The sequence below is a fragment of the Athene cunicularia genome (assembly GCF_003259725.1).
Source record: "Athene cunicularia isolate RWA chromosome 2 unlocalized genomic scaffold, athCun1 chr2_part1, whole genome shotgun sequence".
Lineage (NCBI taxonomy): Eukaryota > Metazoa > Chordata > Aves > Strigiformes > Strigidae > Athene > Athene cunicularia.
This window is the reverse complement of record NW_020799095.1, coordinates 74,155,243-74,176,055: the sequence shown is the minus strand read 5'-3', so window position 1 is coordinate 74,176,055 and position 20,813 is coordinate 74,155,243. Positions and strand designations below refer to the sequence as shown.

Below are 20,813 nucleotides of genomic sequence, written 5' to 3'. Positions count from 1 at the left end.
TTCTTGATAGCTATAATTTTGTTTTCCAAATGTACTGCAGAAGTTTGTGGCAAAACTGCTGAAAATTCTGTAGAAAGATTTGATTAGGGGCTCAAGGGATAAGTGTGTCATACTTGCTTGAAGTAGTTGATGGATTAAACGTGCCATAAAAACTCAACCCACTTGGATCTATGAGGATCGTAAGACTTAAACAGTTTTGTACTCTAATTAAAAGGAATTGTTTACATTTCAGACAGGTTTTGCAATATGATTTGTAAAATGCACTTGTGTGGACAGAAAAGGACTGACTGTTGTGATACATGTGTTTAAAAAAAAAAAAGAACAACTTTCTTGGTTACCCTTCTTTGGACATATGACAAGAGTAAAATCCAGAATTAAAGTGTAAACTGAAGTGTAGCTGAATGATTTCAGCAAGCAAATGTATCTCTGACGTTACACTAATACCGTAATAAAGTAATACTTTCTGGTTTTGCTCCATTTGCTAAGTACCCTGCCTTTTGTGACAAGGAGTGTTTCTCTGTTGTCTGGCAGAAGTCAGAGGTGCTCACAGAGCCTGATGCTTCCTGCTCACAAAAGGGTAGAGCTGGCTTTTTTGTAAAAGGCCTCAAGACTGACATAACTGAAAGCTAAGGTGGCTCTTGATGTGTGAATTATTGCCTGGTGCAGTGTGGAGAACTGAGAGGATGTTTTAGATCAACATTTTCTTTTAAAAGTGGAGATAAAAACATGTTAACTTCATCTGTTCTGCAAGTGGTATGTTGACAAAGGAGTACCTTAAACAAGGCAAGGCTACCCATAGTATTGCAAGCACTGGTTGAAGGGTAGCTGTAGCAGTTTTCAAAGACATTCTTCTGGATTGTTTGCCAAAATTTTAAATCCATCCTAAGACAGCCTATGTCTGAACCATGTTGAACCTGATCAGTGAAATCAGTCAACAATGAAAAACTCAAGTTCCTGAGCTCCATTGTAAGTGCAACATGGGAAAGAAACATATGTTATGTAATGTTTTCCTCCTTTTTCTCCCAGATAATTTCAGACCTCGAGTCCTGGAATGATGAGCTCTCTCAGCAGATGAATGATTTTGACACTGAAGATCTTACAATAGCAGAACAGAGGCTCCAGCATCATGCAGACAAAGCCCTGACCATGAATAACTTGACCTTTGATGTTATCCACCAAGGGCAGGATCTGCTGCAGTATGTCAATGAAGTGCAGGCATCTGGTAAGATGGCTCCTTTGTGCTCTTTGGGGCAGTGGCTTTATTAAGAATTACCCAGTGGTCTCTCCATGGGATGTGTGAAAATAACAGCGATGCTGTTAACTTTAAACTGGAGACAGGGATTATTTTTTTTTTTAATACTCAAAATATTTGATAGTGTTCATGAGAATATGCTGTTAGTATGGCATGTAATTTTTATCTTAAGAGTTGGTAACACCTGAAGATGCTTAGGTTTTAAAGAAAGGGATTCCACTCAGGATGTCAGTAAAATTAGAGTAAATAGCAGGGAGTTAATTTTATAGTTAATTGGAGCAATGCAGTCAAGCCAAAACTTTCCAACTTTCAAGTAATAAGTCTTCCTTTTTTGTTTCTTATGCCCCTTTACTTGATATTTTTAACTGTATACAGTCATCTAGAGTAGATCTCAAGTTTCTTTAAAAAACCTACAAATTCATATTGCGTTTTTAAAGAGTGCAAAAACCTACACTCATTTAAGCAAATGCTCTGAAGACAAAGTTGAACTCCGTAGAGGAAGTGGAAAAGTAAGTGTAAAACAGTGCAAACGGGCTGTTGGCCTCAGGAAGACTCACAAGTCATTGACAAAAGGACTGGCTGATTACAGGTGTCGAGCTGCTTTGTGACAGAGACGTGGACATGGCCACTCGCGTGCAGGACCTGCTGGAGTTCCTGCACGAGAAGCAGCAGGAGCTGGACCTGGCGGCTGAGCAGCACCGGAAGCACTTGGAGCAGTGCGTGCAGCTGCGGCACCTGCAGGCAGAGGTCAAGCAGGTACGTGGGGGCGAGACATCGACTTCTGCCTGTGGAGCAGGGAGGGACTGGGAATTGAGCACCAAGAACCTTCATCCTCTGATAACACAAAGCGCATTGTTCAATTTGCGTCAACGGTCTGTATTTTTACGTGGGTACAAGTCAAGTGTTTGAAGTGCAGAGCAGTTTGAACTAATGTTAAACTCATGCTTTTATCATCTGTATGCTGATCAGTAAAAATGTCTGGTGATACACCTTCCAGTACTTAAAGCAGGCCTACAGAGAAGACAGGGAGGGACTGTTTATCAGAGACTGTAGTGGTAGGAGGAGGGGTAGTGGTTTTAAACTGAAAGAGGGTAGATTTATTTTAGTTACCAGGAATAAATTCTTCACTGTAGGGTGGTGCGACAAGGATTGCCCAGAGAAGCTGTGCCTGCCCCCTCCCTGGCAGTGTTCAAGGCCAGGTTGGACAGGTCTTTGAGCAACCTGATCCAGTGGAAGGTGTCCCTGCCCAATGCAGGGGGGTTGGAACTAAATGATCTTTAAGGTCCCTTCCAACCCAAACCATTCTATGATGGTCCGCACAGACTGGCCTAGTACTTTTTGGTATATTCTTTGAGACATCTACAAATAGTCATAACATAGTATCAGCATGGTTTACTTTCCAGGAGAAGTAAAACAAAGTTTTGCAATAAAGTGACAAGTTTTGTGGTCCTTATCAGATAAACACCTAAACTGTTGGTGAATTTGAGATGGTGTGCGCAAAACCACTGAAGTAGGTGAAAGTTTAAAAAACAATAAACAAAACGTTAGAAAGTTAAGCGGTTTTGATCTTGCTTACGCTAGCATCACAGAAGTCTATTACAGTCTCTGTTGTATTAGTGTGTCCCATAATGGCTCCCAGTGCAACTTGTCCTTTTCCTCTTTGTCATGAGCTCTTAGAAAACTTCATCTCCACCATGAAACCAAGTGAGAACTCCCAAATTGCAAAGTAATATAAAGGGGGTGCATTTAGCACAGGAGAGGTGAATAGAAGGTTCCCAAAGTATTTCCAGTCAATGGCTGGTTACTTTATAGTAATACACCCAAAGTTTTGCGTGGCCTTGATTTAAAGGAATGCAAGGAACTGTGTAGTGTCTGCTGTCAGTGCAATCTCGGCATGACTTTCTAGTTCAAGCCTTTGCACACTCTACTGAACTATCCTGTATCCATCTTAGCACTTGCTGATCTTCATGAATGCGTATTACATATTACTCCTTTCATGTGATTAATGTTAAGGGAAAAAAAAAAATAAAAGAAAGTGTGAATGCCAGCTGAGGCAATCTCATCTGTTTGAGGTACATTGGGGGTTAGGATGGGTTAGTAAGAAAAAGAAATTGTTAATTCCCATGATACTGAAATAATATTCAGTTACAGAACAGAATATAGCACCTGGGTAATATTTCAAAGACATGCTATTAAATAAATATTTATATTGCTTGCTCCCACAGTAAAGTAAGTAGCTCCACTAGCTTTGTATGCAAGTTAAATGTGACAAGGAAGACACACGTTTAAAACCTGTGTTTGCAGAACAAGTGTTCTATATTTTGGCAGATGCAAACAGATGATGAACATCATGGACTGTAGAGGAATATCCATGTTGCACTTAGTATGTGGTTTACAAGTCATTCTGTAAGATCTTTGTAACTTTTCTGAACCACTGCTAACCCTGACTGAAACTGAAGCTCAAACTTAGATTTTTAAGAAAGCACTGGCAAAAATGAATGTATCTTACAATAAAGATATAGGTAGTACACTATTCTAGCCCAGCTGCCTTTTCTTAATAGACTGGGCTTTAGTAGAAAAAAAAAAAAATCTGATTGTTTTATATTCCTAGAACACATCTGTATCAAGTGGGATTTTATGTTGAACTAAATGTCATAATAGACGTGAGTTTTCAAACAAACTTACATGAACATTTAGCTGACAGAATGCTTGTGTATTACAAACTCCAGATTTTCATTGTACAGATTAACCTGCAATACTTCTTCAGCCTGAAGGCCTAAAAATTGAATGGAACTAAAACTGAATGTTATATTGTCTCATAGGAAGCATGATCTTGTCTTATTTATTCTGCACTGGGAAAAACTCAGCAGGTCACAGCAGGTGTGTTACCTGAGAGTAAAATGACATGGTAAACCTTCTCTTCAATCTGTTTGTGTTTTGTTGCCTGAAGCAGTGAACACATGGTTTTCCAGTTCAATTACTATGATTTTCTGCCAGATGTATTGATGATGAACTGGGTGCAAACATACTTATTTTATAGATGGGATACTGCCTCCATAGCAAGGATTTTAACAGGATTTCCGTTTGACTTTTTTTCTGCCAAACTGATGTTATAGCTATTGTGTTTTCCCATATATAAAAACAATATAAAAATATATAGTTTGCAGTCATGTGAAAAGGTTAGACTGTAACGCTGCAGGAATTTTTTTATGGGGTTCATCTCTCAGATTACTACAATGGAGACCAGCAAATTGCTTCTTGTCTTAGTTTTTTAGTCAAATACTTGGAAGGAGTCTCTTCAGTACTAGGTAATGAAACTTGGAGCTTAGTGAATTCTTATCAAATAAGTACAGAAAGCAGATAAAAATATCCAGTGTTGCTTCTTACTTGACTACCTTATCAGTTCTGCTTTGTGACATGGAAGTTCTGTAGATCAAGCCTCAGGACCAGGAGGAAGCAGGAGAGCCAGAAGACAAACAGAGGTTTAAAGAAAACCTGCAGAGAATTTGCTCGTCAACTTGATGTGTAATAGGTGCAGAAATGGCAAAACAAGGTAGAAGTTTACAGTGTAGGGAAACCTCAAAAGATAGGTGGAAGAGGATGCTTACTGAAATAAGAAGGGACAGCTGTGTATGGGAAAAATAAAATGAAAAAGAAAAGTTGAGTGTTTTATGCAGGGCAGGGTCGTATAAGTAGACAGAGACAGAGAAATAATTAAGAAATTATCTGTCTCATCCAGAACTCCACTTGCATGTTTGCCAGACTTTTTTAAAAAATCACTTAAAATATAGCTGCTGGATTACTTGTTACTGCAGTCACTCCCATGTACTCACTTTGTAGAATGAATGGTTTGCTCTGCTTAATATGCAGCATTTGCCCGAGTCAAACTCTTTACCAAGCTCCAAAACCAATCCAACTGGGTTTACTGTGCTCATTAAGCCTTTCCAGTGCAATATCATCTGCTACTCTGATCATGATGTATGTTCTTGGATATATACATATGTATTCATATCTGTACAACAGCGTACAAATACTTGTACCAAGTACAAGCTTGTACCATCAAGAGTACCGTGAGGTGCTTTGTGTTCTCACATGGCCATCTTTCAGCTTTGTGCGAGCACAGTTCAGTGCTTGAGCTCTGATTCTCCCAAAATACTACTCAGGAAGAGTGTCCTGGCACTTCACATAGTGCCATATGGATATGAAAATGTAGCTAGGACAGCAAGCTGAAGCAGGTCTGTCTCATGATCATTTTTAGTTACAGTCAAAAATCAGTCCAAGAAACTAATCTTAAGCCTTTTTCTATAGAACTCTACATATTTGACCCTTTCAAGTGACCCAAAGTCTGTTTCATTTCCACAGTTTTGCTGACGCTCTACTGATGATTTTCTAGCCTGCTAAAGGCTGCAAGGGGAAAGATGGGGTGTGTAGTCCACCCAAACTTACAGTGAGGTGATGAGAACATGCCAACAAACACTGGAAGACAGCAGCCCTGAAGGAACAGGCTTGCCATTTACTAGTGCTTCTGTCTTCCCCTTGAGTCAGAGCGGAGGGAAGGGGAAGGTGCTGCTGGCAACTTCTCTCCTGTGAGTTCCACGAGCTTCTGCACTTGCACCCTGACCTGCAACAAACAGGAGAGCAAATCAGTGTGTTTGAAATGGCAGGTTCTGTGTTAGCTCTCTCTGCTGTGTATTATGGGATGCCAAGTCAAGAGGAGCTTTGAATTGGTGCTGCTTAAGCATTCTCCTTCGTTATAAATTTTCTGGAGAAGGCTAAATGTATTTTAAACCCTAAGGAGGTGTGTTCTGTTACACTATCTATACCTGGAAGAATTATTTTGTAAGGTAGAGAGGCAGTTCAGAACTGCTTTTGTAAGACAAAGTAGAAATAAAAAAGGGAATTTAAAAACAAAATCATTTGCCCTCATTGTTCTTACAAGACACATCCTTTCCTCCAAGCATAGTTTCTGTCTACAGTCTGTTGAACCCACCTAGTTCCCTCAGAAGTTGCCCTTTTTTTTTTTTTTTTCACGTGCCCCCATGCTGTGGTCCTGGAAGCAGCAGGAGGGATTGTTCCAAGGCCAGAGCCATCATCTTGCCTCCCCACAAGGCTCCAACTGACACAGCGCTTTCTCCCCAGAGGAGCAGAATGTGCACCCAGTTACACATCTGGGAGATGCTGTCATGCCCTATGTCTGCACTGCAAACTTACTTACTCTCTTCTACAGACTTGCAGGATTTATACAGAAGAATTCAAATACATGGTATCGGGGTAAAAAATAACCCAAAACTTGTTAGCTGTTTATTGTGCAGGCAAAAGTGGGACAAACTGCATTACTAATACAACAGTATTGCAGTCTGGATAAGCATAATGTGGAGGGTGAGTCTGTGATGCAGATTTGAGGGAATGGGTGTTGTGTCAAGATGGCTAGGCCTCAGTTGCTTTGAGCTGTTAAAGATATGTTAGAGTGTACTTCACATGTAGACCACATTTGTCTTTTGCTTTTATGGATTTGTGTTTTAATAGGTCCTTTTCCTGGTTTCTGCCTGTGTTTTCAGTCTATGACTATAGTCACATCATCCTGATTCACTTAGTAATAATGTGACACAGCAGCATTAATGGTAGTGTCGTATGTGTATCACTAGAGGAAAGTGTTTAGTGTTATGAGCTAACTGTGATTTGGTAGTTAATACATTTATTACCAGTGGTTAAAGGTCTAAAATCAACTACTAGGAAAAAGTTAGAGAAGATATGCTTAAACTGGTTATTTTCAAATCAACTGTCCAAAGGAATTCACCATAGAATACCTTGAAAACTGCCTGAAATAATGTCAGAGATGTTAGTGCTTATCTTCTCCAAACTTCTGGAGACTGGGTGAGATCCTGGAGGCCTGGAACTTAACATTTACTTCTCAAAAGTGGGAAGGCATTAGCTAAAGGAGGATTATAGGTCAGCTAGTTTAACATAATACCCAGGAAAAAATACTGAAACAAGTAGATTATTAAACCTGAACAGTGATGACTAGAGGAGAAAAGGTTGACATGGAGTAATTAAGCAGAGCTTCACATAGATAAATCCTGTTTCTGTTACCTTACAACAAGGTAACAGGTCTTCTGGGTAGAGGTGAAAAAGCAGATGGCATAGATTTTCCTTCCATTAAAGCTTTTGAAATAGTTTAGTCTGTCTGGCCCTAGTGTACTATGGGAATAGCATATGAGACTACATTGCCATGAATGATAACTTGCTGGAAAACCGTACTCAGTAACAAAAGTTATTAAGAGACTCACTGGATCGAAAAATATATTTCAAATTTTTTTAAAAAAAAAAGTAGAAGTCTGTTTAGATACTAGTTCATGTTTTCAGTTAGAAAATGTACACATTAGAGAAGAGATTATGCTTTTAAATTTGAAGATAAAGGCAAAAGAAGCTGGAAAAGGGATTTAAGTTTGTTGGAAGACACTGGATTACAGTTCAGAATTATATTAATGTATGGGAAGATTGTGTTGCAAGAATATGATTTCTTCTGGTGACAAATACAGAGCATGATGTACTGGCAGGAATAATCAGCTGAACAAATACAGCTCAGGGGTAATTTCTGGCTGGACAGTAGTTCCATAGAAAAGTTTTACAGATGACAGTGAATAACCTGATTTATATCCAGCTTTACTCAGTGTTTGAAAAATTTTGACCAAAGTTATGGTTATCAAGTCATAAACGAGCAGTGACAAAAATAAGGCAGCTAGCTTCACATGGGAGAGTTTGAAGAGACTGTGGTCAACAAGAGAAGAAGAAGTGGGGGAAAAACAAAGCTGATGCCAGAAGGGAGACAATTTTTGTTTGGTTTGCTTTTTTTTTTCCCCCCCCTGTTGTAAGTAGGAGAAATGAAATGAGCCAGAATTACAGTGAGAGATTTGAGTGTTAGACATTAGAAAGTTCTGGTGATAAAAATGTCTAGTGAAAGCATGGGATTGGAATCTTGAGTAATGAACGAAGCACAGATCTTTTAGGAGGGGCCTTAAGGTTGGATGTTGCTGCTGCTGGTAAGGAAGGCACTGGGTGGCCTCCTGAAGCTTCTCCCCAACCAGGGGTGGTTCTGCTTTCTGTGGATGTGTCAAAGAAGGCATGTTCTGAAAACCAAAAATCTTTAAGCAATTAAAAGACACTCAATGATCACATTGTTTTCAACATTAATATTAAAAATGATTTGCTTACTTCTTACTAAGGTGCATGTCCTCAGTTTACATTACTGACACTGGCTCTTAGGCAAATATTGCTTGTAGCTTCTTCCTCTTTTCCAGGTGACTGAAATGGTGTTCAGAAATGCAACCTTGTTCGGAGCATAAACTGAAATCACAAGCATGTAGTAGTTGACTGAAACATATGAGGGGTCAGCTAAGTGAAATTATAGTAAATGTAATTCATTGTGTTTATTGAATATATAATTAAATATGTAATTAATAAATCTTTTAGTCATCAATTCCAGTACTGCATTAGGTGACACTAAATGTTTTTGCCCTTAGCAATGATGCTTTTTTTTTTTTTTTGCATGTTGGCAGTGGAATTATATATTTCATGGTGTTCTCTTTTGTTACAGGTTTTGGGCTGGATCCGAAATGGAGAGTCAATGTTAAATGCTGGGCTTATCACTGCTAGCTCTTTGCAGGAGGCAGAACAGTTACAGAGGGAGCATGAGCAGTTTCAACATGCAATAGAGGTAAAAGTACCATTTTAGCAACCATAGCCAAGAAGTCTTGTATTAGAGTTCATGAGTCTCTGTCAGTAGCACTGTTGGGTTCACACTATATTGGATATTTTGAGTTTAGGAAAAGTTGTTGAAATCATCTTATGGCAAAAAGGAAGGTGGGGTTTTTTGTTCTTGTTCATTTTGGAGCTGCAATTCCAGGTGCGCATATCTTCTCAGTATCTTTTTGCATTTTTGTAAAGTGATAGCTGTTCACAGCAATTTTACTGAAAATGGTGTTTCCCTTTGTTAGAATACAACATATAATGCTAACTGTTAAAGATAAGAATAAATGGAACAGCAAACACCAGGTTTATGTGTTACGGTCCTTTAATGTTTCCATTTTTGTTTGATAGTAGGTTTCATTGAAATTTGTGTGTGGTGATGTGTCCATCCTCCTGCCATGACTTCAAACTCAACTTAAAGGATTTGTTATATCTTTGCAAAAAATAGGCAGAGATCTTAAGACTGGCTGAAATGCAGTATTATTAATTTATATGCACTATCTCAGGACCTAACGGTGATATTGATTATATATAGCATATGTTTTTTAAGACCTTTAGTTTTGTTGAAAGATTAACCAATGTTGTGATTGTTTGGGAAAACTATTTTCAGAAGTACTCTGTCTTGCAGTAGTTCTTTAATGTTCATTTGCTATTTGGTGGAGTTATATGATTCCCTACAGTTTGCACTATATGTACCCTCACTTTGAGAACTTGGTAACTCTCATGTATAAAAATCATGAGATGTCTAGGTGTTGGACAATTTAAGACTAAATTACTAGGAAGCTTAAATTCTGTGTTTTCTGTGACATTCTGTACTTGGATATAATAATGCTTATTACAGTTAGGGGTTCCAGATAATAGGCAAGTATATGTGTAAACAGAGAACTACAAATTTGCTTATAATGAATGGAGAGTTGTCTTTTGTATTGGCCTGCATGGCTGCACCTTCATTTGTTCACTACTGATGTGTGAAAGACTGCAGTAAAGCTGTGAGGACAGTAAAAGCAATCAAGCCAAAATAAGATACATCCTTTCTACCTTCTTTTTCCTCACCATGAAGGGAAAGAAAATCAACCTGAAATTCATAATTAAAGTGTATTGCAACTCAGATGTGCAATGTGTGACTTAGTGCTAGGCAGTGCTTACAAACTGCTAGTCATTGTTGATCTGATAGATTTCTTTCCTTTGTATTTGCATAGTAAAATCATGCAGCGACTAATATTAGATGGTTATTTTTAGTTGATGTATGTTTGTGCATGTGTATAGAAGTGGCATTGACACAATGAAAATGTGAGCCTTTGAGGGCTTCAAGAAAATGAAGTGCTCCACTGAAGTCTTGAATTTTCACCTCTTGTCAGAAAACACATCAGAGTGCCCTGCAGGTTCAGCAGAAGGCAGAGGCAATGCTTCAGGCTAATCACTATGATATGGATATGATCCGGGAGTGTGCAGAGAAGGTTGCTTCCCATTGGCAGCAACTGATGCTGAAGATGGAGGACCGTCTCAAGCTTGTGAATGCCTCTGTTGCCTTCTATAAAACTTCTGAACAGGTACAGAAATGCTACATGATATCTGTCTGCCTTGGTTAATTCTTCAGTATGACGTAAAACAGCATTACCTCAAAAAATGGTTGACTAGGTTTGGTTACATTTACTAATTTGATAACAACTGCAGTTAAACAAAAAATGCAAAGAGCAAATCATCTTACTAGCTGCCTTAGAAAGAGAAACCATGTGTTGCAGCCTTTTAATATATAAAGACAAAGATATTTTTACCACGGTGACAGAACAAGGGGTAATGGCTTTAAACTGAAAGAGGGTAGATTTTAGATTGGATGTAAGGAAGACATTTTTAATGATGAGGCTTTGAGCAACCTGATCTAGTGAAAGATGTTCCTGTCTATGGCAGGGAGGTTGGACTATAGATGATCTTTAATGGTCCCTTCCAACCCAAACCATTCTATGATAAATGAATAGGAGACAAATTGTACTAACTGCTAAGAGACTACAGTATAATTGGTCTGGCTACACTTGCGTCAATTAGCAAACTTCAAAGAAGGTACATTACCACAGTGCAGTCATTATTGGTGAAGATAGAAATCTTCATCTGCCTCTTCTATTACTCTCCCCTTTAAATACTACTTAGATTATTTTTAATTGAGAAAAATCCTGTAAAACATTTTCAAGATGAAACGATGTACACAATGTACAAGTGGATTTCTGCTTGTTTCAAGAAGTTTTGCTTAAACCATAAACAATTCCACAGAGGTTTTAGCGGAAGTACTTCAGATGGCTAATTCCGGGTTTTTTGTGAGTCAGAGAAAACCAGCTTCATCCTACTTGTTCACAAAGCAGTTAGTGAGAAGGCTGACAAGGTTGCTTTCTCTGCAGTCATATCTTAGGTTGTCCTGAACTGTACAGTTGCAGAGGTGGAGATAGCCTTCTGAGCCAATTCCTTGTAAGTAGGTCAGTGCCTGCAAAGCTACAAAGTTTGTTGCCTTCTCTTAAGTCCCAGTAAAACCATGTCAGAAACTAAGGTATATGTAAGGGGTAGATTGTTTTTCCAGTTTTTTGGCTTGAATTTTAAATTTTTGTCTTACTGAATTCTATTTGAGTTTGACTTTTTCATGATAGGTGTGCAGTGTGCTGGAAAGCCTGGAGCAAGAATATAAGCGAGAAGAAGACTGGTGTGGGGGAGCAGACAAGCTGGGTCCCAACTCTGAAACAGATCATGTTACTCCCATGATAAGCAAGCACCTGGAACAGAAGGAGGCATTTCTAAAGGTAAGGTTTGCCATCTTTGTGTGGTCTTTTGATTCTTGGAAAATGTGCAGTCAAATGCTCACTCTTACAGTGCTGAAATGTGCCCATTCAAAAGCTACAGGTATGTCCCAAACTGCAAAGATGTGGGAAGTGACACATTAACTGCTTCTGACAGTGATTAGGAGAATACTGCTAAGTGCATAAAATTGTAGACAGTTTTATAAGTATATTTCCTGTTGAACCTCACTAGATGTCAGATCTCCCGCTGTGACTGAAGAATAATTGGGAATCGCTGCTTTGAGCGACTGTCATTGTAAAGAATGCTTAAAGGCTGTTGCTTTGGAAGAGAAGTGACAGTCACATAGTGCCATTGCTGCCTGTGCATCAGAGCAGCTCTCACAGGTACTTGGACTACAGTAGAGTACAGGAGCAGGGAACTGCTAAACAAGCATCTGGGAGTAGTTGTGTTTCTGTAATAGTCTTTAGATAAATGGAAGGTTTTCACTCCAGCTAATGCCCTAGTGAAGAAGGTATTGATCATACTGAATAAATGTGTGATGGATTCTTGCAAAGCAGTGTAACTAACCGTGTGACCAAAGGCTTTTTCCAGTATGACCTTGAAAGACGACTAAGAGTGTAAAACTTACTTTTATTAAAAGCCTTTTTATTCTCAGTGCACAGATGAGAACATTCAAAATTATATTATCACAGCTCTAAGTATACTGTCAAATAGATCTTTCTACAATTGGCGTATCAGTTACCAATCTTTATTTTAAAAAAATATGAGAAATCACTTAGTGTCTTTGTTACTGGATCAAACCATGCTACCTTTATCTAACATTTTAAAGTAGTATTTTATGTCCTGCTTATTAAAAACAAGGCAGCCAGCCCATATGTAGTACTTGGTGTACATTAAGATGGAGAAGTTAGATGAGCTGAGTGTTGGCAATACAGTGGCGATGACTGAAACCCCTCAAGGCCTTGCCCATATTTTAAGGGCATGTCTTAATATTTTAGCACTTTTGATTTCACTTCAGTGGTGCGTTTAATTTTTGTTTAAAGTACTGGTGGATGCTTTGGAATATCCAGGTGAGTACATAAGCATACGCACTCCGTTTACACAATAAATAACTTTATGGCACATACACAAACTTCTTTGTGAGCTCTGAGACATTCTGAAAGTTCTAGAGCAGGTAATTGCTTTTCAGGATCTTCAGATAAAAGGAGTAGCATTTTGTTTGGGTTTCTTGTTTTGTTTTTTTTTCTCCTGCCAGATAAGAATTAACTGCTATTTGTTGGGAAAACTATTTTAATTGTTGGATTGGCTTACTTATAGAAGGATTTAACAAGCAACACTTTCTAAAATAGGAGGGGGTGGTAAATGCACAAAAGGGAGTGAAGGTCCTTCATCTCTTTCTGGCTGTATATTTGGGCATCTTCAAATAAAGTAATACTGCTGACTCTCTAGGCTTGCACACTGGCTCGGAGGAATGCTGATGTCTTCCTGAAATACCTGCACAGGAACAGCGTAAACATGCCAGGGATGGTGACACACATCAAAGCACCTGAACAGCAAGTTAAAAGTAAGAAGTTTCTTGTTCTTTTTTACTCTATAGAATGTGAACATCATGTCCTGTGGTGTGTGTGTGATGATGGGGGAGTGAAGCTTTCCCAAGTGGAAAGGTTCCTGTCAGGCTTAACAGGAAATAATTAAAATTGCTTGCACACTTTGAAGGAGCTGCCAGTCATCAAATTATTTCACCCAAATGAAGTTGCTTTGCATTTATGTATGTCCTGTTTGTACTTAATATTCTTCCAGTTTGAGACTCAGATGTGCTGCTTTTGTTGAGAAAATGAGATAGTAAACTTCCACAAGATAATATTTGGTCTGAAGCCAAATGGAAGCTGATTACTATAAGCTTACTCAGTGTGTTAGTGTGGTGCATTCTGCGAGTTCTGTGGGAGTGCCAGCACAATACAAGATAATCCCTTGAATGATGCCCTTGGGCCCTTCATATAGTTGAAGCAGTATTAAGGAACTTCATGAAGTACAGGATAACTGACGACATGTTTAAATTAGATGTGTAGATAGGTAGTGAGGCTGATATGAGGCAGGAAAGAACAATTACAGCTTTAAGGTGTAACATGCACTGTGGGGAATGGAGTAGAGAGAGAAACCTGTAGGGCTTTCAGGGACAAAAGTAGAGAAATTAATAGGGGTATGTGTAACTGATGGGTGAGGTAGGCAGACAGAGATCAGAGATTCAGAAATAAATATGGCATTTTACTGATTTATTTGCCAGGTATCGTCTGCTCACTCTGTTTTGAAGCTGTGACTGCACACTGAGGCCATGCTACAGACTCAAAACCAGAGAAGTCTAATTGTCTAATTAATTGTTGTTTATAGCTACCCAAAAGGGAGTTATGCAGAGGATGGAGCCAAACTCAGAGGAACACAGAAATAAGAGCAGATGAAAAAGTTGCAGCAAGGAAAATTCTGAATGGATATAAGGAGAAATTATTACAGCAAGAGTGAAAAAGCACTGAGTAGAGCAGGTAGCCCAGAGATGTAGTGGAATCTCTGCCCTTGGGAATTTTTAAAAAACTCAGTTGAACAAGCCCCTGAAAAACTTTGAAGTTAGTCCTCCTTTGAGCAGGAGATGGGAACAGATGGCCTCCAGAGATCACTTCCAGTCTAACTTACATGATGACTCTATTAGAAAAGGACGTGCTCACTGCTTCACTTTACTACAAGGGGAAAACAGTTTGCGTTAAACTTACTCATGTATCTGATTGTACTCAAACTGAAAATTGTCCTGTGTGGTATTTTTTGTGTTGGAAAGATAATAGGGTATTGGCCATACTTTTCACTCTAAGGAAATAATCGGACTGTGGCAGTTGAAATTTTGAGCCTGTGGAGCTAAGACTATTGTTTTTCCTCTGTCCCTAAGGCATCAGTGTTTATAGAACCGTACAAAATTTCAACACAAATGCTGGCAGTATCAATAACTGAAGACATGTCGCTGACAATTATCACTTAGCTCTTCTCTTAGTAGCAGGCAAAGAAAACAAAGCAGAAGCAAGCAGGAAGTTGTAGAAATCACACTTATTGAGTATTAAAAAAAATGTTAGGACTTTCAGACAAACTTTAAAAAATTCAGTTTTGAAATCTATGGAGGAACAGGCATTCTGAGAAAGGTGAATGTATTCAGATGAGGAAAGAATAGAAAGGTCTCTGCTAATGTCCTTAAGAATATTAATTATATGTCAGAACTGCAGTGCTATGCATGCTCTGTGTACATTTAAGATCCTGGATGAATGATAGATGTTTAAAAAGCAACAAGAAAAGCAACAAAAATACCCAAGCAGAGTAAAAGTAAGCTATGTACTCTCTGGAGCACGTGTCATACAAGGAGCGGCTGAGGGAACTGGGGGTGTTTAGTCTGGAGAAGAGGAGGCTGAGGGGAGACCTCATCGCCCTCTACAGCTACCTGAAAGGAGGGTGCAGAGAGCTGGGGATGAGCCTCTTTAACCAAGAAATAAGTGATGAGACAAGAGGGAATGGCCTCAAATTGCACCAGGGAAGGTTTAGACTGGATATTAGGAAGCATTTCTTTACAGAAGGGGTTGTTAGGTGTTGGAATGGGCTGCCCGGGGAGGTGGTGGATTCCCCATCCCTGGAGGTGTTTAAGAGTAGAGTTGACATAGCGCTGAGGGATATGGTGTAGTTGGGAGCTGTCAGTGTTGGGTAAATGGTTAGACTGGATGATCTTCAAGATCTTTTCCAACCTAGACAGTTCTGTGATTCTATGATTCTGTGATATGCTTCTGAGAATTAAACATGAATTAAGATAAAACAAGCGAGGACTCCTTCCTTTTAGGTCTCAGTGGTATGGTGGTAGCTGACCAAATGATTTAAAAGTTCACTCTGATCTTCGTGTTCAAATATGCATGTAAGGAAAAAGATCTCTTTTCATCTCTTTTCTAAATAGATAGAGGAAAAATATAATAGTCTTTATTTCATTTTGGTGAAATAGAAGTTACACACGTTCTGCTGGACCATTACGCACTCATACTCAGGTGTATGCTTGAAACAGTGTGCCAGACTGGGATCAGTATATAGTACATAAATGCACTTTCAAAACTTTAGTAACCCTTGAGTTTCTGCATAACTGCTGAGCATTTTTCAAAAACATCATTCAGCGACATACTTGATCATTATTCCCAGCTGCAGATTATGATACCTAGAAAAGCAATGTCTTAATGTAGGCAAAGTTTAGCGAAGCACATGTTTCATGGGAAACAGGAATCACAATGGTACTGAACTCTGAGAGGTGTCCTTTTGTTCCTTCATGCAGATGTAAATAATTTCCTTGACCTGCAGTTATGAGTATCCAAATACTATATCAGACACCATGCCAAAGCTGAATTTTAGGAAGGAGTTGTGGCCTGAAACTGCTGTGACAGGTGGATTCAGAGTCAGTGACGATTGTTGTCAAGCTCAGAAAAGGAGCATCTTCATCTTGGCTTCTGCTGCTGATTTTTGTGTGGTGCTTTGTTACCTGTCTCAGCTCTATGGGCTGCAACTGAACATAGTGCAGGAGCTTGTCTAGTGGTGCTTATATTTTTAGATAGGTTGATAGAGAGGGCACCATAGATACAGCTGAAAGCTCTCTGAGGCTGGAGAATAAGGTGAAAGTTTAGGAAGCAATCCTAACAAATGTTGGAATCAAAGACAATAACAACAACAGGAACTGTAGGTCAGAAGGCTTTAGAGTTGCTCATCCAAACCTAGTATTAAATATTGATGTTCTATAACTTCCTTTGAGTATTTAATAGAATATTTTTTCTCTTCCTTGTCAGTTCGGAAAACTAATGGCAGTAACATTAATGGTGTCCAGCCAAATATCTCTCACTGGCTTGCCATCTGTATTGTGTCCTGACAGAACAAATGCTGTTCCAATTAGCTAAATTCGCCTTGCTTGCTCTTTGTCAGAACTGTTTCACTTGCGTCACTATTAAGAAGTCTCATTTTATATGGTATATGCAGTTAGGTGTATTTGCATTGTATAATGATAATTGTGTCCCACCCCCACACACCTTGCCCAGCAAAATCTGGCAGATGTTCTGAGCAAGCATTTTGGATGTGGCATAAGGCAGAAATAAAACTGAGAAAGCAGGTGAGACTCATAGGAGATCAGCTTATGCCTTGGCGAAGGGACAGATTAATTGAGGCATATTTGAAGGTAGCCTGCCCAGGAGGAAGAAAACCTTGGCCACAGTGACCATATTCCAACCAAAAGCAAGTCCTAGGTGATCTCAATACTCTGTAGCAAGTGGGAGTATGGTGCTTCCAAGCAGGAGGGTGTTGGCAGTGATGCAGACAGGTTTCTTAATCCTCAGGAAGGCTGTGACAAGTGGTTGCAGTTGGTCCCAGAGTCCACTAAGAGAGGAAGAGGTGCTTTTTTCCTCAGGGTCCCTTTATCTGAGCTTCTCTGTCAAACTGTTTCTTGGAGTTGTTCGCTTTTAGTCATGGTGGACCCGCACAATGGGGCAGGGGAATGCAGAGGCCTTAAGAACCCTAGCACCTGATAGCCTACATTCATAATTATGGAAAATAGCCAGCTGTGAGTATAAGAGGAAAGGCAAATAAAGACTTATTGTGAAGAATGAGCCTTTTCTGTGGTCTCTTCTGCTTCTGGTAGACCTCATCTTGGGTTCCATGTGCTTCCGACAGAATTGCCTGGCAGAGACATTGGGTGTCCCCATTTCCATGTATTTCAGCTCACTGCCTGGGTTTGCAGTAGCTGCAAAGTCCAGTAGGGCTGCTTCTCTGGAAGAAGCAGTGGGTAAAGTGAAACTTCACAAGAAACTGCTAGGATTTTTTTGTTTGAAGAACGAAACCAATAAGCATTAAAGAAGCATTGTTCAGATAAGATCTTCTGCATATTGTAAGCAGAAGATCTTTGCTATCCAGGAAGAATTTATAACCCAGACATGCGGAATTGCAGGTTAAAGGTGGAATTTGGATTTGTTTTCTCAATGGCAGACAGTTTCTGATACTCAGGAATGGAATAACAAATTGTGGAGTTAATTATCTGATTACCTCAAAATTCTCTCAAGGCTCAATGAACATTCATATCTGAACAAGTCAGCTTGCTCAGTTATACTGCTGTTGGTTTTGATGGGGTTTTTTTGAAGGGAAATTACAAACTCGGTAATTGTGTATTTTTTATTACTTGGGTTTCTGTATCTATTTATGTTGCATTCGTTCTTGTGGTGACCTAGGGTTATACATTTGCCTATATGTATTAAATTATTAAAATATTTTCTAGGAGACTGGTATATTCAGAAAAGTTATTTTTTATTATGCTTTAATGTGAGATGTTAAGCATGTTGTGATTACTTGTGCATGCTTGTCCTTTCTGAGGAAACCCCATCAAGAACCATCTTTATCAGCCTACATTTTCATTTCTGTTATAAGCAGTGGCAGTCCCTATGTGAAAAATATTTTAGCGAAAAAAGGTGTAGGTAGTAAGTTTTAACTGCATCTCTAGTTTCTTTAATCAACCAATGTTTCTGTAAATAATAATGAAAAAGTAACAGTGTTTCATGAATATCAGGAAAACGAACAAAACAAAAAGTAACAGAAACAGTAAGTATATTGTAAATTCTACAGTATATAGTATTTTATTCCACTGATTTTAATGTGGTATTTGAAAATTGGTTGTCATAACCTCTGAAACTATTTTCATTTCTTCAGATATCTTGAATGAACTCTTCCAGAGGGAGAACCGTGTGCTGCATTATTGGACCATGCGTAAAAGACGTCTTGACCAATGCCAACAGTACGTGGTGTTTGAAAGAAGTGCTAAACAGGTGAGGCGTTTATATAAAAATCCTCTTCAGTGTGACATACCCTGTCTTGTCCCACAATAACCAATTTGCCATTGACTTTGATGTTTCAAATGGCTAAAAAATCAATTAGTAATATAGAAAGTAATTTAAATTATTTGCTTTTCCTTTAATGCAGAACAACTAAATCTGTTGAGGCAGGGTGTCTTTACTTCTGTAACCTAAAGGTAGTGTTTTGCTTCTGCCAGCTTGATCCGCTACTGGTAAATCTCATTTCTGCAAACTTGTGTTTGACAAATTGTTAGGCTTGTTAACTTTTATACACATACCTAATTTGACTAGGGAAATAACAGGCAGCAACATTTTTCTCAGATATTGGGGGAAAAGAATATCTAATTAATTTGATTGGCAGTTGTAGCAAACTGACAAGTTGGATAACTCATTAAATAATAACTGAATGACTTCAGTTTTGCAGTTCTGTGTGTACTTGGTTTTGTATTTTCTTGCATGATAGATCCACCTGTTTGTATTTTGTTGAATTTATCAGTGTGGAAAGAACTATTAAGTAGCTACCACACACACAAAAAAATCCCCTTTGCTAATCAAAACACAGAACATAAAAATAGGTAGGGGCTTCCAAGGCAGAACTAGTAACTGGAATGATCTGCAGTGGGTTTTTTACTACTTTTTTTTTTTTTTTTTAAACTGGATATAGGACAAAGAAAGGAAGCTATCTGTTCCTGTTCTGCAGAAAAGGACACAACGCCCATAGTTAGACTTATTGAAAAATAGTGAGACTTACTTTAAAGAACTCAAAAACTAATTTTTTATTTCTTTCTAACAGCCAGTTTAGACTGGCTTAAATCCTAGTGGTCTTGTTTGGTCTCCTGAGACATTCCTAAAGTCTATCTTTTATACTTTCACAAAGAAATTAATGTAAGATGAATCTTGGAGTGAAGTTAAAGACTAATATCTCTTTAAAACACCAACACCACCCCTTCCCTGCCTCTCACCCCACTTTTGAATAACCTTAAATTCAACCTCTGCCAAGCACATGACCTACTTGCTTTTGTATGGAGATTACTGACTAACAGTCAAACACTGGAAATAAAGATTTATCAGCATTTTAATTGTAAATCCCATTTTTCAGCAATCACCAGTTCAGTCATCACAAAGCAAAGCAAACTATATATGGACTTCACGCTGATTAGCTAAAAGATGGAAATACTGCTGTCTTCATTTAGGTTTTTGTTTGGAAGTTGGAAGAACCCATTCTTTTTGCTTTCAGAACTTGACATCCTGCAATGGAGATAGATACCAGAGTAGTTTGTGAGGGCAATAATAGGCTCTCAGATTGTTCCAGAGTTAAGGGCTCACCTGATCACCAGATTGATTTCTTCAGTGTTTGTATGGTGATATGTGTCTCTACCATACAATCCTGAGCTTCACATGAAATGAAAACTGATCTAAACTGTAGGAATTAATATAGAGATGAACTTTCTGTCATATTGTGGCTCTAGAGAGCTGCCAAAAATTTATGAAAGGGCAACATTTGGGGAGGAAATTATCATTCATTCCAGCATTGTGCAATAAACCTACCAAAAAAGGTTAAAGTTAAAAGTGAGAAGTAGCAAAATGAATGTTGTTTGTATTATCAGTGACAGCCATGCTGCTTGTCCAAATCAGTCTTCACTTGCAGATTCCTTAGAATGACAAGGGGGATCAGGCAGGTGGTTGGTTGAAATCTTCCTTTTCTTGACAGTAGTCTGAGAGTTGTTGGTTTGTTTCAGTCAGTGATATTTGAAAAGTACAGGCCCATCTCAATCAGGCTTGCATCTGGACTGGTATGTGACTAGGTAAATGGCATCCTAGCATTCACAGTCAGTGTTCAGTTTTGAAAGCTTTCTACTCACTTTAGTTCTTGTACCAAGAGGCAAAAGCATCCTGAGTGGAAGGAAGAGAATCAAGAGTTATTCAGTCACAACCTTGATGAGCTTAAAGTATTGGTGGAATTATAATACAGACAGTGCCTTTTTTGATTCAGTGTAAGGTTATGCTCTTGAAAAATACTATCTACTGTGCACCAATATAAAACTTTTCCTGTTCTTAGTAAGGTGGATAGATAAAAGGGTAAACTCAAAGTAGAGAGATAAAAGGAAGAATGAGGACCCATTAGCAATCTACTACTTTTTCTCTTA

The 20,813-nt window shown here is 38.7% G+C and overlaps 1 protein-coding gene across 2 annotated transcripts in view; it reads left to right on the top strand.

Annotated features, from left to right (window-relative positions):
* The window catches only part of TRIO (trio Rho guanine nucleotide exchange factor), a 198,004-nt gene that overhangs the window by 80,465 nt on the left and 96,726 nt on the right, over positions 1-20,813 (top strand). For both annotated transcript variants that reach the window (XM_026841539.1, XM_026841540.1), the window contains exons 14-20: positions 1,027-1,222; positions 1,842-2,008; positions 8,847-8,966; positions 10,357-10,548; positions 11,632-11,781; positions 13,229-13,343; positions 18,524-18,639. In XM_026841539.1, coding sequence (XP_026697340.1) covers positions 1,027-1,222; positions 1,842-2,008; positions 8,847-8,966; positions 10,357-10,548; positions 11,632-11,781; positions 13,229-13,343; positions 18,524-18,639 — 1,056 coding nt within the window. The remainder of the gene's footprint in view (positions 1-1,026; positions 1,223-1,841; positions 2,009-8,846; positions 8,967-10,356; positions 10,549-11,631; positions 11,782-13,228; positions 13,344-18,523; positions 18,640-20,813) is intronic.